Source organism: Narcine bancroftii, chromosome 7, assembly GCF_036971445.1.
Source record: "Narcine bancroftii isolate sNarBan1 chromosome 7, sNarBan1.hap1, whole genome shotgun sequence".
Taxonomy (NCBI): Eukaryota; Metazoa; Chordata; class Chondrichthyes; order Torpediniformes; family Narcinidae; genus Narcine; species Narcine bancroftii.
In genome coordinates, this window is record NC_091475.1 from 150804541 (window position 1) to 150821156 (window position 16616).

A 16616-nucleotide genomic window follows, 5' to 3' on the forward strand; every position below is an offset into this window, starting at 1 on the left:
TTTAGCTTCATGTTTAACAATTTAAGAAAATCCAAAATTTAAGCCTTTCTTCAAGACACATTCAACTGAAAAAAAAACATTTGAAATTAAAAAGTAACTGCAATGTCATCTTCATCTAATTCTAAGGAAAGAGGTGTGGCAATTTTGATTTAAAAAAAATCTTCCAATTAAAATTCAAAATGTGACAGACCCAGCAGGGAGATATGTAACGGCACATTTCCAAATATTTTCTGAAATGTGGACTTTTGAAAATTTGTATGCTCCAAATATTGATGCATCTTGAATAAATTTCTAAATTCTTAATTTACCAGAGGTGTACGAGAATATGTTAATAGGATGTGATTTTAATTTTTGTTTAGATCTACTTGGGTGACGTCAAGGATAAAAGGAGCTAAAGCTACTTTAGTTTTGACAGATTTATGGAAAAGGATTCATCCTTTAGAGAAAGAGTATGTATTTTATTTGAGTAGGTTTGATTCCTATTCTACAATTGAATTATTTTGGATTTCTGATCAAATGTAAGCTATGATTCTTGAAGATGATTACAACAGCAAGGACTTTATGTGATCATTCACCTTTGTTAATAATGATGGGAATGTCTGATCAAGAGAGGGTGATCTACAGATGGAATTCTTTGTCGAAGAGAAAGGATTTTTGAGTTTATTTGAACGCAAATTCAGATATTTTGTGATACAAATTTGAATTTGGTAAACAATAAATTTATTATATGGGATACTTTAAAGGATATTTAAGAAGTCAAATTATAAGTTTCACTTCTAAAGTTAAAAAGGAGTACATGAAGAGATTGATCATTAGTTGGAAGGGTAAATTGTATCAAGATGAATATATTCCCAAGAATTGAATAAGCATAAAATGAAATTTCTCAGGAAAGGTAAAATGTTAAGAGATTCCATAGAGAGGTTAACAGAAATATAAATTCGGAGGTCCACACCTTCCTAATTTTAAAAATTACAAGATTTTTTTTTGAAAGTGAAAATTTGACAAGGGTTGATATAGAATTGGATAAAATAGGAAAGCAGAAGAATTTATATACAAGTGATAATTGATGGGTTTGTGATAAGATGCACCATTATTGAAGCATCTGATTAATATTTGGAATAAAAAAATGATTTTTTGTCTAAGAGGGTCTATAATCACCTAAAATGCCTTTGATTCAAAATCCTTGTATCTTTTTCAAAGGATAATCTTTGAATATTTGGTTTCATAAGAGAATTATAAATGTTGAAGATTGTTATGAAAGGGGTCAATTCATGTCATTTGAGCAATTGAGGAATAAATATGGTACTGTAGCATTGGCGCTACAAGGGTGTGAAAAATGACACACACCAAAGCCTTGAAGTCGAGACTGGTTTATTACACTAGCTGTCACACTAGCATGGGCCCCACGAGCTTGTCAGGACTTCACATCATCGGAGCACCAGCCTGGGACTAGTTCCCCGTCCTCCTAACACGCAGATCACCTGGGACAATGGACAGTGCCACCCCCAGGTCTGCATCTCCATGCACAGACTGCTATACATCTCTTTCCCCCACCCACCGAACTGGCAATCAGGCTGTTGTCTGCTGACTTGGTTTCAGGAAGTCAATAGTAAAAGTCTCCTCTTAAACGATGATGTCGAGGATGAAAGTGGAATAGTTGTCCTTGATGACCCTGAAGGGCCCCTCATAGGGGTGGCCAGTGTCCACCTTTCGCACAAATCCCTCAAGTCCCTGGGGATGTTATGTTTGGGTTGGCCATGTGGTGGGGGTTGTTGCAGGACCAGGGACCCCAATTTTCTCCACAAATTCAAGGGTGGCCACAGGATCTTCCATGCATTTAACACGGGCCAGAAACTCCCCCGGAATGATTAATGGTGTGCCGCAGACCATCTCCTCCCAGCAGGACCCAAGGCAGTTTGTCCACCCAGTTGAGACCCTTGAGCTGAGACATCAAGTCTGCCTTCGGGTGCCTGTGAAACCGCTCCACCAACCCTGAGGGTGATATGCCATGGTGTGGTGGAGCTGTGTCCTCAGGAAGATAGCCAGCACTGCCCAGAGACCAAACATGAATTGTGCCCCCCTGTCTGAGGTTAGATGCTCTTTGACCCAGAATCTGTTGTGGTATCAGCCAGCAGACCATGTCGTGGAGCAGTCAACCATGGTCAATAGGTCTCTCTCCCCACAGTAAACTGGTAGCAGCCCCACTATGTCAATATGTATGTAGCTGAAGCTGCGCTGCATTGGTTCAAATGTCTGTGTGGGTGCCCTTGAGTGAGTCTGTACTTTGGAGGACTGGCAGTTCATGCAGGTTTTGGCCCATTGGCTGACCTGCTTACAGAGGCAATGCCAGACAAACCTGCTAGCCACCATCTTGACTTCTATCCTGAGACTAGAAACGGTTGTCTGAAACATGGGGATTTCAGTGTCCTGCTGCTGTGCTTTGGCGAGAGCCATGTAGTCGACTCCCCGGAACAGGGCATGTATTGACTCGATTGTAGGGTGTGACAGATTGTCAGCTATCACATTGCTTTTCCCTGCAATGTGTTGTATGTCCATGATAAACTCGAACACATAGGACAAGTGTCTGTTGTTGGGCCGACCAGTGGTCTGATACCTTATGGAAGGCAAGTTAGCGGCTTATGATTGGTGAAGATCTTGAATCACTGACCCTCCAAAAAGTAATGGAAATGTCTTGCCCCCAGGTACAGCGCCAATAGCTCCAGGTTGAAAGCACTGTATTTGAGTTCTGGGGAGGCAGAGGTGCCTGCTGATAAAGGCCAGAGGCCACCACTGCCCTTCAATGAACTGTTCCAATACGCCACCTACTGGAGGTGACAACTGTCAGAGCAGTAGGTGCTTCCGGTCTGGGGTGTACTAGGAGGGTAGCATTAACCAGCATACCTTTGACATTCTGGAATGCCCTCGAAGGTAATGTCCATCAGCGCAGAGGGGGCTCATGATGCTGGATGAAGCTTGCATGGATCCATGATAAAAGTTTATCATACCAGCGAATTGTTGTAGCCCTTTTACTGTACTTAGCTTGGCAAAGAGCAGGACTGCCTCAACCTTTTCAGGGAGAGGTGTTTCCCTGTGTCTGTTTATTCTGTGCCCCGGTCGCAGAGTTAATTATCAGCAAAATCTCACTCAGGTGGGCGGCATGGTCCTTGCAGCTGTGGCTAGCAATGAGGATATTGTCCAAATAGATGAATGCGAATGGGAGGTCCTGGCCACTGCATCCATCATTCACTGGAAAGTTTGTGCCACATTTTTCAGACCAAAGGGTATGTATAGGATTTCAAACAAGCTGGGTTATAATTGCGGTCTTGTGGGTGTGCTGAGAGTGAACTGGGATTTAGTGGCACACCAGGATGAGGTTCATCTTAGAAAACACCCAAGCTCCATGCAGGTTGGCAGCAAAATCTTGGATGTGGGGCATGGGATATGTCAGGTGTGATGGCAGTAGTCACCACATGGCACACACCACCATTCTGTTTTTGGCAACATGTGGAGGCCTGGGGACTGTCAGTGCCTCACAATCACAAGCTCTTCCATTTTGTTAAACCTCTTCCATCACTAGGCTGAGCATATCAGAAGGGAGTCATGCCCTGGCGTGGAGCAGACTGGACTCTTTCCCCTTCTCTTTCTCCCCCCACCCCCACCCCGTCAGAATGTGATGCCTTCGCTTGTGCTTGGGGTCAACAACGGAGAACTGTGGCACCACTTTTGAGGGATCTCTGCCAGGATGCAGGTGAATTTGTTGTCAGAAAACATTATAGAGTCAAGGTTTGGGGGGGTGGAGGAGGGTAGCTTGGCTTCCCTCAGAGATAGAGTCTGAAACGTTCTGGCATGCATCAAGCACCATCCCTTGAGGTTGACAAGCAGGCAGTGGCTGCAAAGGAAGTCGCCCCCCTGACTGCTGCAAAGGTCCATGTAAAATTGTTGTCACCCAACCAAAGGGAGATGGTGTGAGTACCAAAAGTCTAGATGGAGGAGCTGCTTGCTTTGCAAGTGTCGAGGCCTGCAAGGGGGGGTGGTGTAGGCTGCTATTCTCAGCCCCAGAGTCAACCAGGAAACGCCTGCCTTACAAGGGGTCCCAAACGTCGAGGAGGCCATCACTCGAGCCAACCGCCACAGTCAGTGACAGTTGGCCAGAATGTTTCCCGGAAACCCACAGGGTTGGCGCCAATGACAGGCCTCTGCACCCCATCGCTGATGATGGTAGCAGAATTGTCCCAGAGCATTAATTTGCTTCTCTGCTAGTCTTGGTCTCGCAGACAGCTGTTCATGGGGCCTGCTGATGTGGTCTATGATGGAGTTTGTATCTTCCTTCTGTCTCCAGATCATGTCCACCTGGGCCACAACACTCAGAGGGTCGCTAAAGTCCTCGTCTGTGAGCAAGAATCAGATATCCTCAGGTAGCTGCTCCAGAAAGATCTGCTCAGAGCAGGGAAGGTTTGTGGCCCTCAAAGCAAGCATCTCACTCATTAGGGCAGACAGAGCCCGATCCCACAATCTGTCCATGTGCAGCAATCGGTTGGCGTTGGAGAGGCCAAAAGTGTGGGTTAACAGCTCTTTGAGGGCTGCGTATTTGCCTCATTCCAGAGACTGCTGTAGGAACACTATGACCCTTGCTGCTGTCTTGATCAAAAGCGCTCACAATATAGAAATAGCGATGTCAGCGGCAGCAATGAGTCAAAGCAGGAACTGAGCCTCGGCCTGCTTGAACCACACATGCGACACCTAAAACGTTGGAAGCCTGAGTGAGACCGCATGGATGGTTACTGGCTCTGCCTGGTCCATCACCTTCAGGTCCAACTGCTAGTCATACCTGTCAGGTCACCAATGTCGTGTTCGCGCTATGCGGGCATGGAGAAGAATGACACACATACCAAAGTCTTGACATCAAGATTAGTTTATTGCTCCGGCCATCCCATTTAGATGGGCTCCAAGCACTGACGTTAGGGCCTCGTGTCATCAGAGCACCGGTCTAGGTGCTGGTGTTCCTGCCAGTTCCCAGTCCTCCTGCAGTGTGGGAAGACACCTGGGAAAACAACAGGTGACACGCCCCAGGTATGCTCGTTCGTCAGCCATTTTGTGGGCCAGTCCATGTCTACATGCACAGGCTGCAACAGAGCAACTCAATCCTGTTTTGATATTTTCAATTAAGAGCATATTTGCGGCACAAGCTAGGACCATGTTGTTTTCTAGTTGTACTGAAGTAGAACTTATTAGAAGGATTGTTAAAATGTTTGTTTCTATGATCTACTCATATTAGGGTTAAATTTGTAACGATGTCCTTACTATGCCCCTGGACCTGCATAATTTTCCTCTGAATGGTAATGAAGAATTTCTTTTGTTTGTGTTAGACACCACTCTATGCAATCCAAAAAAAATTTTTTTGTGTTTATATAGCTAGATTATACCTTTTTATAATTTTTTTTGATAGATGGGATTTTGGGATGGGATGAAACCATCAGGTAAGCAACTTTATTTGCTGTTTTGAAAGTTGTGTTATTACAGTAATCTTTTATGGAAATTTTTAAATACTCAAAAAAACCATGCTTATTCTAGATGTCAAGCATTCACAGTGGCAATTCTGTACTTACCCCCTCCTCCTGACTATCCTTGTGCTCATGCCACTCCTTTTATATCTTACTCTATACTATTTTTCAGCCTGTCAGACATCTCCAACTACTCCCTTTCTACTGCATTTGCAAATTCCTGTTCATTTCAATCTTTTCCCAGTTCTGATAAGTAGTTAATCTGAAATATTAACCATTTTTCTCTTTATACATGCAGCCAGTCCTGCTGAGAATTTCCAACACTTTCTTATTTCAAGACAACTTCTGGACTTGGCAAGTCTAAAATCAAGTTACATTAATATATTAAAGTAGTCACATTCTTTTCATTCTATACATAGAAAGTAAAACTGCTATAAAATGAACAAAATGTACCTGATTTTCAGTCCAATTCTTCTCCATGGTTTGTTGCTGCATCTGTTCCTTTAACTCATGTTCTCTAGAGATGAATTCTTCTTGCAACTTCAGTGTGGCAAGAATATCTTCCCTCTGGTTCCACAGCTGTTGCTGCAATGCTTTTAAATGTTCTTGTTGGACAGAAATATCCACCAACGAAGTGGAAACATTTTCCTGACTCATGATTTCAACAGGTTTGGTCAACGCTATAGAAAACATTGATTGGTTTAATCTTTCCTCTTCAATTTCTGCTGTTCCTAACTGTATCTCGACAAACTTTGATTCATTATCGATCAAACCTACTTGACTCATGTCTTGCTCTGCCTCAACTGCATTTGAAATTCTTATGCAAGGTTCCAATACTTCCAGATCAGTTACTTCAAAATCATGTCTTTCAGGTCTTGAAAGATTAGGTTGACTTTTATTGTCTACAACAAACAGCCTCTGATTAGCATTGACAAGCCTTCTAGGTTTATTGTCACAAATCTGATGAAGAGAGTTCTGCCCAGAGGTACACCTTGCTGAAGTGAAAACTGAAGGCAATCCCTTTTCCAACTGTTGTTCTTCCAACTGTTTCCGGATTTCTTCCGCTGATGTTTTATGCAGCCTTGAAAATGAGGTTGTGAAATGAGGACTTGGTAAAACATGGAAAGACTTCAAATGCTAGAACTTGGAGCAAAATACAAACTCTTAATCAAGTTGGGTGCCTGTGTGCGCATGGAAGGGGGGGGGATGGGCGGGAAATACACAGTCAATGTTTTGAATCAAGACCATGCAGCAAGTCTGATGCAGGGTCTCAATCCAAAATATCAGTATTCCTTTTCCTTGCCACAAAACGCATCACCAGAAAACACCATATCAAATTATCTGTGAAACCTTGGACCAGTGATTTAAAAACATTCAAAATTCCTCTAAAATAAGGAAATTTAAAGTTCAGTTCATTTAATTTACACAAAAGTACAGAATAAAAAGCTAGTTTCAATAATTGTTCTCCAGAACTTGCTGCAACCATATATCTACAATCTTCTCCCAGAAATCAAAGAATTGCAACTCTTGATCAAAGAAATGAACACTGTCCATTTTTATCCATGGATTCTGCATGACCAGTTGAGTTCCCTCTGCATCTCATTGTTTATTCAAGATTTCAGCATCTGCAGTTTTTGTGTTTCTTTTGCTTGACAACATGTCCTGATGCTCAAGTTGGAATTCATCAGAACCATTCAGCACAAGTGCTCATTTCAGCCTTGGTCCAATCATGGACAAGACAGAGATGGACAAAAGCTGCTGCCCTTGACATCAACACTGCAACGTGATCAACCTGAGTGTCAGAAAGCTCTGGTAAAGTTATAAAATGGGACGAGAAAACATAACTGCATGGAACTACTTCAAGCGCAAAAAAAATTATAATTGTTGGAGCTCAATCATTTCAGTTCCAAGACATTGGTGATATCGACTTCTACTGGCTAATACCATAGGCTCAACAATCTTCAACTGCTTCATCGCTGAACTTCCTATTAACAGTTTTTAAATGTACAAAATTTAATCCCATTTGTAAACTTTCAAAACCTAGTTGGAGAGCAAAATACACCAATCTTATTGCTAATTTGCCTATTTTTCTCCAAGACATCTGATATTTAATCTAGCTCTGATGATTAGCTGGTTGCAATTTAATGTCCAAGTTTGTATTATCAATTTTTCTTCAGACATTTCTCCAAGAAAATGCAACCACCAGCTCAATATTAAAAGGCAATGATTCATACTTTTTCAGGAAAATGCATCACCAAATCTTTACACTGAGCTTTTTACCTGTTTTTCTCAATAAGGTGCTGTTGATATTGATGGATTGTAAGCATATGTTCATCTTCTGGCAAAACTGCATTTGACACACAAATCTTGGAATGTTTCAACTGCAGAGAGCACACAATAAATCAAACAATTTTGATTAGTGAAACATGAAAGTCTGCAGATACTGTGGTTGAAGCAAAAAAACAATGCCGGAGAAAACAACAGTATCCTTTATGTAGCAAAGGTAAAAATACAAAAACATTTTTCCCAACCTTGAAGGGCTCAATCCCTTTTTTTTTTTTAAAAATCTTTGCAACATAAAAGGATACTTTAAACTGATGGCATTTCAATCAAATTAGCCAAAATCTTATTGAATTACAGTACAAGCATGCCTTTCTCCTGCACCCGATTCACATGTTTACATTTTTTTTAATTTTTAAATTTAGACATACAGCACTGTAACAGGCCATTTCGGCCATGAGCCTAATTTACACCACATTAACCTACACCCCAAGTACTTTTTTTTTTGAACAGTGGAAGGAAGCCAGAGCCCCTTGAGGAAACCCACGCAGGCACATGGGAACGTACAAATAATTCCTTACAGACAGCATGGGATTTGAACCCAAGCCCAGTCTTTATCATTGGCACTGCAAAGGCATTGTGCTAACCATTACACCAACCGTGCTGCCCACGTGAAAGCACAAGAGAGTAAAATAGTACACACCTTTCTTCCCCCAACTCGTGTGACACATGCAGATGACGTAACTGTGTTACAGAAAATTGCGATACAGTTTCAAGGAACACCATCACCCTCTAATAAAATTCTTTCAAAATTAATTCTTTGCCTCATTATCTTTTTAGCTTTCTGCTGCATCTCAAGAACCTCCCAGTTCACTGGTCTGTCACAAACTCTTGTCATTTGAAGAACCATAGATTCTATCACTTTCTCATGGAATCCCTTGTTTTGATTAGAATAAATTTTTACTGAGCATTATAGAATCGCTGTTTGCATGTCTTTCACCTTTCATCTACTGACCCGACTCTTAGCTTGTTTACTATGTGCACCCAGGACAACTTCTCTTATGCCATTATAATTGTACTTTAAAATGAAAGCACTGATTATAGACAGATGATATTCATCACAAACTGCATTTCAAATGTTATCACTTTGTTATCACTATCCCTTAGGGAAATTTTAACTGCAACATTTGTTATGAATCTTTCCACAAGACTATATGTAAAATAGCCTGTTCTTAGACATCAAGTATCGATCGAAAAGCGAAGCTCACATTTCACAAATTCACTCCATAACCACTTTTTGAAATAGCTATTACATCATACACCAATGTTGCTCTTTGTTCTATCAACTTTTCTCCCTTGTAAAAAGTGTGAAGTGCATTCAAATCAGAAAAGCTTTGCTTTTTTATGTATTTGGATTTGTTCAGTTCTCATTGTTATTAACATATTCTGGCCATTACACTATGACACTATTTCCCCCTCAATATTCTGTTCCACTGCTTGATAATTTGCTATTCTTGGGATTTCCCCCTTCCCCAACACCCCCAATTTTTTTAAAATCACATTTACAATGTTAATTAGGGCATGTTACTCTTCCGTGGTTTATGAGCAGTCACTCTCAATGGAACAGTTCTCTCCTTCACCAGTGTCTCATGATTAAATGGATGTACTCCTGTACATAATAAACTCAATATACGGATGTGGGTTATCTACTGCAGCTGGTGCTTGCATTGTAGCCTCAAGATCAGAGAGACTGGATGTGTACTGGAAGATTGTTTCTATGAAGACCTTCACTCTGGCTGCTGAATATGGACCACCATTTTAATATGGTCAACCATTTTAATTTATACACAATTTCCACTCAGACATGTCCATGGCATTATGCACTGCCTAAACAAGGCAACCTGCAAATAGGAGGTACAATACCTAATATTCAGTATTGGCACGACTTTAATCAGACAGTATTAACATCAACTTCTCCAGATTATTAAACCCCTCTCCCAAGCTTCTCTTTCCAATCCCCATCTCCTTTCCTCCAGTTCCCCACCCCTTCCTTCTCCAGAGAGCTACTCTTTCTATCAATTGTCAGGTTTTTTTTTTTAAAATCTTCTACCCTCCACTTATTGACCCATGACCTCTAGCCAGTTAGCCACTTCTCCATACCCCTCCACTGTGCTAAATGTACTGAGGGGTGGGGTTATAGATTAATAGGGCAGGACAAGCTCGTGGGCCTAAAGGGCCTGTTACCATGCTGCATGTATAAAGTTAAAAATCCTCACCCTGCCTAATTTCTCACAATTCTTTAGTAAAACACTCTTTGTAGCGTGTGCACAACAGCAAGTGTGGAAGGAAGAGATACAGACAAAGTCGAAGATGAAGACTTGATTTATTGCACTGGCACTCATCATTGGAGCGCCAGCCTCTGGTAGGTCAGCGTTCTATCTTCCCACTGTGCGGAGGTCACCTGGGACAACAGCCAATGTCTTCCTCATTCTAGCTATGCTATCTATAGTTACGTGGACCACAACAACTGGACCTTCTCCCTCTCATTCTCATCTACCTCAGTACTGATGCTTTTAACACCAGCCAGGCAATGTAGCCTTCAGAATTCTCTATATATTTTTAAAAAATCTCTTCTCCTAACCATGCCATGACCATTGCAATTTTCTTTTCCTTCCATACTTGAACAACTTCGATAATATGGAGTTTGTATGAACAACAGTGATACTGCAGGGAGCATGTGGAAAGCAGGAATCTTAATTCTGTTAGTCAAGGTTAACAGGATTAGGAAACTAGAATAAATGCATTGAAAATGATAGATACCCAACCCAAAATGTTACATTAAATACATGACTGGACAAGTTATTTCCTCATCATTATTATACTGAAATATTTATTTAAAAAGACAAACTTTCCTCTGCAATCTTCAGCATACAGAGATGCCCTGTCTATCTGCAGAGTACAACAGTGTATCTAAATGAATTAATTACTTTCAATGTGTTTTTTTCCCCTCTTGATATTTCAAAAATCTTTTACCTGTTCATGCTTCTGCAAAGTTTGCCTTTCCAAATCACTTATTGTTTCTTGCATTTGCATTTCTTGCTGCTGCTGTAACTGAGCTTTCTGTAAATTAGCTTCAAGAGTTCGTTTCTCCTGTTCAGATTGCCACAGCAAAGTCATCTGTTGTTGCTTTTGCTGTTCCAAGTCATTTAACTGATCAAAAACAAGTGAACAAGGTTTTCTGTTAACATCAAATTTTTGTCGAGTCTTTCAATCCATATCAATTTGTGAAAATAAATCAAGATGAATTACAGATGTCAAAATAGGATCATTGAAACTTTTCACAAATGTAAATTCCTGGAGCTTTGTACATACAAGAATGTTATTGCAACAGGACACCCGAGGTTACCAATGTAATTCCAGGGGCGGTGGGACAATGCAGTGTTTGCACACACATTCTTGTCTCATGTTCCACCAAAAATCAAAATAAAAGCGCTGATTAAAATATCTCTCAAGTAAAATAATAGCTTTCAGGAAGATTAATAAGTTTACTTCTTGAATCTAAAAATAAATGGAATTATGAAAAACAGTTCCCTCTCGCAAGGGCTTGAGAGGATAAAATCCATCAAATTTAAAAATATGGCAAGTAATTTATCAATCAGGGGAGGTCAATTAAATTGCCATTACATGACTACCAATAACAATATCACCCCATTTAAAACACAATAGAAGTCTGAACTGAATTTATTCAGAATTGAGATTGATTGATTTCTGGATACTATGGATATCAAGAAAAATAGGGATAGTGCAAGAAAATGGTGTTGGGGTGGAAAATTCAGCTATTATCTTGATGAATGATGGACAGAAATGAAGGGTCAGACTGCTCACCCCTTTCTCTTAGATTTCAAATATAAATTAATTGAAAACCAAAAGACATTATTCATAAAGAGCAAAACCAAATGTATTTGGTGAAATAACATTTATATCTTTACTATTATGGAGGTAAAAACTGTTTCACTGCACTTCATTATCAGTAATAGACTCTGGATAAATTTCAAATTCATTATCAGTATTAATTTGCATTTTGCAGATAAATATTGCTTTTCTGAGGATGGGAGACAGAACCAAAATGTGCAAAAAAAAATACAATTCCTGAACTTAAATGTTTTTATTTTGCTTTCATACACACCTGCTTCATTCTGTCAACATCAGATCGAATTCTACTGGCTTGCTCCTTAGGATGGAACAAAGTGGTATTTCCAGCAATTATGGTTTCTTCAGAAATTGCTTTTTGATCTATAAAGCACCACTTGGATTATGCTTCAAACATTATGCACAATATTAACAATTTATCGTTAAAGATAACGATCTTCTAACAAATTGACAAAATCCCAAATTTGTTTTACATTCTTACATTTGCTATATGAAAGTTTCTACAAGTCACATTACAAAACATCAGATTGAAGTTTTGATGAATATGAAATCTAAAAATACCTTAAACTATGTATTTTTTGAAACAAAACTTCCACTTACTGTTTTGAGAATGCATTTCTGGATGCTCTACGCTTACGATTGTGTTGGCTGCAGATTGTGTCAAAGTTCTTTCTTTGGTTTCTTCAGTAGTAATGGAACCAGATTCAATGGTCACATCCTTGTTTATGCAGTTTGATTCAGAGCTCATGATACAATGATCTTTTTGTTTCTTTATCTTGGTAAGGAGTTTCATTAAGGCCGCTTTAGATGGACTTGCAGTTGAGTGACCCGTAACTGAGGGTGAAACTTGACAGAGGAAGAAAACAAAATTGGTTACAATGTGCAAACATTTCTTAATTTCTACATGATTCACTCATCTTATTGCAAATTAAACAGGAATACATATACATGTATGAATGATGTAAATAATCATAACATTAGCCCTGAACATAGGCAGCAATTTACTTGGATTGAAGAGAACCCCAAAGACTCAGTAAGAACTCCATTCCATTTTAAATAAATTCAGCTCCTATTACTGATTCTTATCTACCTTCAGAAATATAGCCAGATGCCTGTGGAGACATTTATATTACTTCCTGCTGTAGTCTCATCCAGAAATATACTCTGAAACAATTCAGCCATTGTGCAAAGTACATAGTACTATTTTCAACGTTCTTCTAAAGATTTCTTCAGTAACAACAGAAAATCTCTCAAATCTCCTGTTAAAAGTAACAAAAGTTGATGTGGGCAAATCCACGCAAGGTTCTATTGTGTTGATGACTATATCATGAACATTAACAATTAAAGCCAGAATTTCATTTGGGTTCTGAAAAATATTCGAACATCGGAAATCAATGCCAGTGTTTTTTTGACAAAGATTAAGCCACAATTGTCTACCATCAATGGAAATTTAAAAAACCATGATCAGAGAGAGATGTAAATTGCTTCCGCAAATTTTCTTAAATAGAACTTCCAACTATGCAACTCTCAGATGGCATGGTGCATAGGGATATCGAATTTACTCCTAATCACAATCGCTCCACAGCACATGCAATATCGCTGGCTTTCTACTGAGCTCTGGATCACCTCAAAAATAGTAACATACATATGGCAGCTCTTCACAGACTACATTATTCCCTCAGCGTTGGTCAAGAAGCTACAAACTCTGGGTGTCTGCATTCCCCCCCCACCCCACCCCTCTGCAACCGGATCCTTGACTTGCTCATCAGACCAGTCAGCACAAATTGGAAACATCTCCTCCTCACTGACTATCAACACAAGTGCACCCCAAGGATTCATGCTTAGCCCATTGCTCGACATTAAAAACCCATGACTGCGTGGCCAGGCAATTTCAATGCAACCTACAAGTTTGACGATGACACCATAGTTGTCAGCAGAATCACAAACGGCAATGAGGAAGCAAACAGGAAGGAGATAGATCAGCTCTAGATGTCACACCTATAATCTTGTGCTCCACATTAGCAAAGTCAAGGAAATGATTGTGGACTTCATACTCAGTCCTCATTGAGGTTTCAGTCGTGGAGAGGGTCAAAAACTCCAAATTTTTGGGTGTCAACATCCCTGAGGATCAGTCCTGGTGCTTCTATGTTGATGCAATCACAAAGGCAGCTCTCCAGCTTCTATACTTTGTGAGGTGTTTGACGAGATTTGGTACGTTACCAAAGTCTCAAAAACTTCTACAGGTATACCATGGAAAGTATTCTGCTTGGTTGCATCACTGTCTGGTATGGAGGCACCAAATCTCAGGACAAGAAAAAAACTCCAGAGGGTTGTTAACTGTCTGTGACACCAAAGGCACCAGACTTCACTCCATTGAGTACATCTACACAAGGCAGTGTCTTAAAAAAGCAGCCTCTATCCCCAAAGACCCCCACCACCCAGACCCTTCATTCCGCCACCATGTTCTTCGGTTCTGGGATGACGATGGCCTTCTTAAAGCAGGTAAGAACTTCTGCCTGAGGTCTGAAAACTTCTGGGTGCTAACCTGCATTGGTTCTCAGAACAAATTTTCCAGGCCAGTTGATGACACCACAGAAGACCTCTGAGTACATTCCTCCAACTTAAGAAGGCCATTAATGTGGTCTCAGTATGCCTGGTCCAGTGAACAAGATGCTCATCTTCTCACCAATGGGTCCCTATGCGTGTTCACTCCCATTTCATCTGATGCACTCACTATAAACGTGGCCATTTTCTACCTTCAAAGTCACAATGACAGAATGAAAGAAAAGTAATTGTGCACAGATCATGTAGAATCTGGTATATCATGCAATTAATGTTTGGCTGCCAGTGAACCTCACAAATCTACAGCATTACTGACAGCACAAATAACACCACAACAATTGCATGAAGCAACAGTATTGTAGTTGGTTTATCCTGCATAACTGTTTTGCTGCAGCAAACGAGAATTTCAGTGTAATTGTACTTGTGTACCTCAAATTAAATTTTCATCACCCTTGCAACCTGATCACCCCTTATTTTCTCTATATCCCTGTTAGACAACAAGAGCAGAAACTTCCTCTGGGCCTTCTCCAATGTCACATGTTTCCTTCGAAATGCAGCCAAAAACTGTTCACAATGCTCCAAATCTGGATTGACCAACACCTAATAAAGACTCAGCATTATATCCTAGTTTTTATATTGTAGTACTCTCAAAATTAATGCTAAAATTGCATTTTTCCTCACAACCAACTGTGTTAAACTTTAGGGAATTCTGCACTAGAACTCCCAAGACCCTTTGGATCTATGCTTTCAAAATTCTCTTCCCCATTCCGAAAATTGTTTACTTTATTCCACACCTCAGAGAGCATGGCCAGAGAGCATGGCCACATACATTCCTACACGGCAAACCATCTGCCACTTTGCCCAATCTCATTGTCTCCAACTGTACACCTCATTTTCTTAACAGTACCCATTCTCCCCCTGCAAACTTGGCCACAAAGTCAATTCTGACATAGAAATCATTAAATAACATGAAAAATGACAGACCTTATGCTGACCACCATGGAACAGTCGTCACCAGCAGCAAACCAAAAAGAGCCCTCCCTTGATTCACATTGTCTAACAGAAGACAAACAATCTTCTATTCATGTTAGTACATTGCCTGAAATACCATGGGCATTTCAAGGCTGAGGACATGGCTTAGCAGCCTCATATGCAAAAATCTGACAAATCAGGCCTGAAAGATTATGTTTGTTTTTCCCATTTTGTGTGGCCTGCTGAGTATTTGTCGTAATTTTTGTGTTTTTAATTCACATTTCCAGGTTTTTTTCTTTTCATCACAAGTTGCTCAACATTACCTTTGTGAAAACAGTATAATATCCTCACCCTGCATGAGATCTTCATTTCACAACTGTGTTTGCACTTTAATTACCAATTACAGGATGAACATTTCAAATATGATAATTGTTATTTGAGAAAAGAGAATCTCATTTCAAGTCCTGAAAAATTGCAGATTTTTAAAATTTCCTTTGCTCTCAACTTAACATTTTCTTTATTTTTTGCTATTTATTTAACTGACTAGAAAATGATTTGAGAAGATGAATTAATTTCCCTTTTTAGTCATTACTTTTTCAAATGAATTTCACCTCGGTAAAGAATATTCCCATTTTGTCCCATTATTCACCAATGTGTCCCATGTTACATCCTTTTTGGTTTACATTTCTAGAACCTTTGATAAAACCAATTTGCACTGGAAAAACAATACATAATTGCCTGATTTAAATATTTTAGTTAATATTCATATTTCAAGGATACTACCTTCAATTTGTTTCAAGTGTTGCATCTCAAACTCTTTTTGGCCACCTTTTGCATGTTGCTCCCCTTGAAATCCCTCTGGCTCTATAGAGAGATCCAAATCTTCATCCTGTGTTTCAACAGATGGGGCTGGTAAAGGTTCGGGCTCAAGACGCAATACTACATCACCTTTGATTTCTGAGATTAAAATAAAGGAAAGACTCATTAATTGGTCACAAATCACTTAACATTTGAATTGGTGTCTGCATTCAAGGCAAAATACCACCACCTATGAAAGACCTTGCAATAGAGAAAGAACATTAACTATTTAGTGTACTAAAATGGAAAACCTAAAGATCTTTATGGCCAAAGATATTTTAAATGTTTTAATTACAACCACAGACTAGAAACAAATTTACAAATCTGTCTAACCGATAAACAAAACAACAATTCCACCCCACACTCCGCCAACATTAGTCAAAACAAAGTGCAGTAAGTTATATTAATAGGACTTTGGATTCTTAACAACTTGTATTGCATCTTTAATAGACCAAAACATTTCAAAGTACTTCACAGTATAATTCTTGAAATTCCGTATTAACATTAATTCCT

At 39.7% G+C, this 16616-nt stretch overlaps 1 protein-coding gene across 1 annotated transcript in view; it reads right to left on the reverse strand.

Moving 5' to 3' along the window:
• cep295 (centrosomal protein 295) overlaps window positions 1-16616 on the reverse strand; it is a 115923-nt gene that overhangs the window by 66560 nt on the left and 32747 nt on the right. Inside the window, exons 9-14 of the mRNA XM_069890827.1 lie at window positions 16029-16202; window positions 12312-12557; window positions 11968-12074; window positions 10815-10991; window positions 7782-7882; window positions 5955-6582 (exon numbers count right to left, since the gene is read on the reverse strand). Coding sequence (XP_069746928.1) covers window positions 5955-6582; window positions 7782-7882; window positions 10815-10991; window positions 11968-12074; window positions 12312-12557; window positions 16029-16202 — 1433 coding nt within the window. The remainder of the gene's footprint in view (window positions 1-5954; window positions 6583-7781; window positions 7883-10814; window positions 10992-11967; window positions 12075-12311; window positions 12558-16028; window positions 16203-16616) is intronic.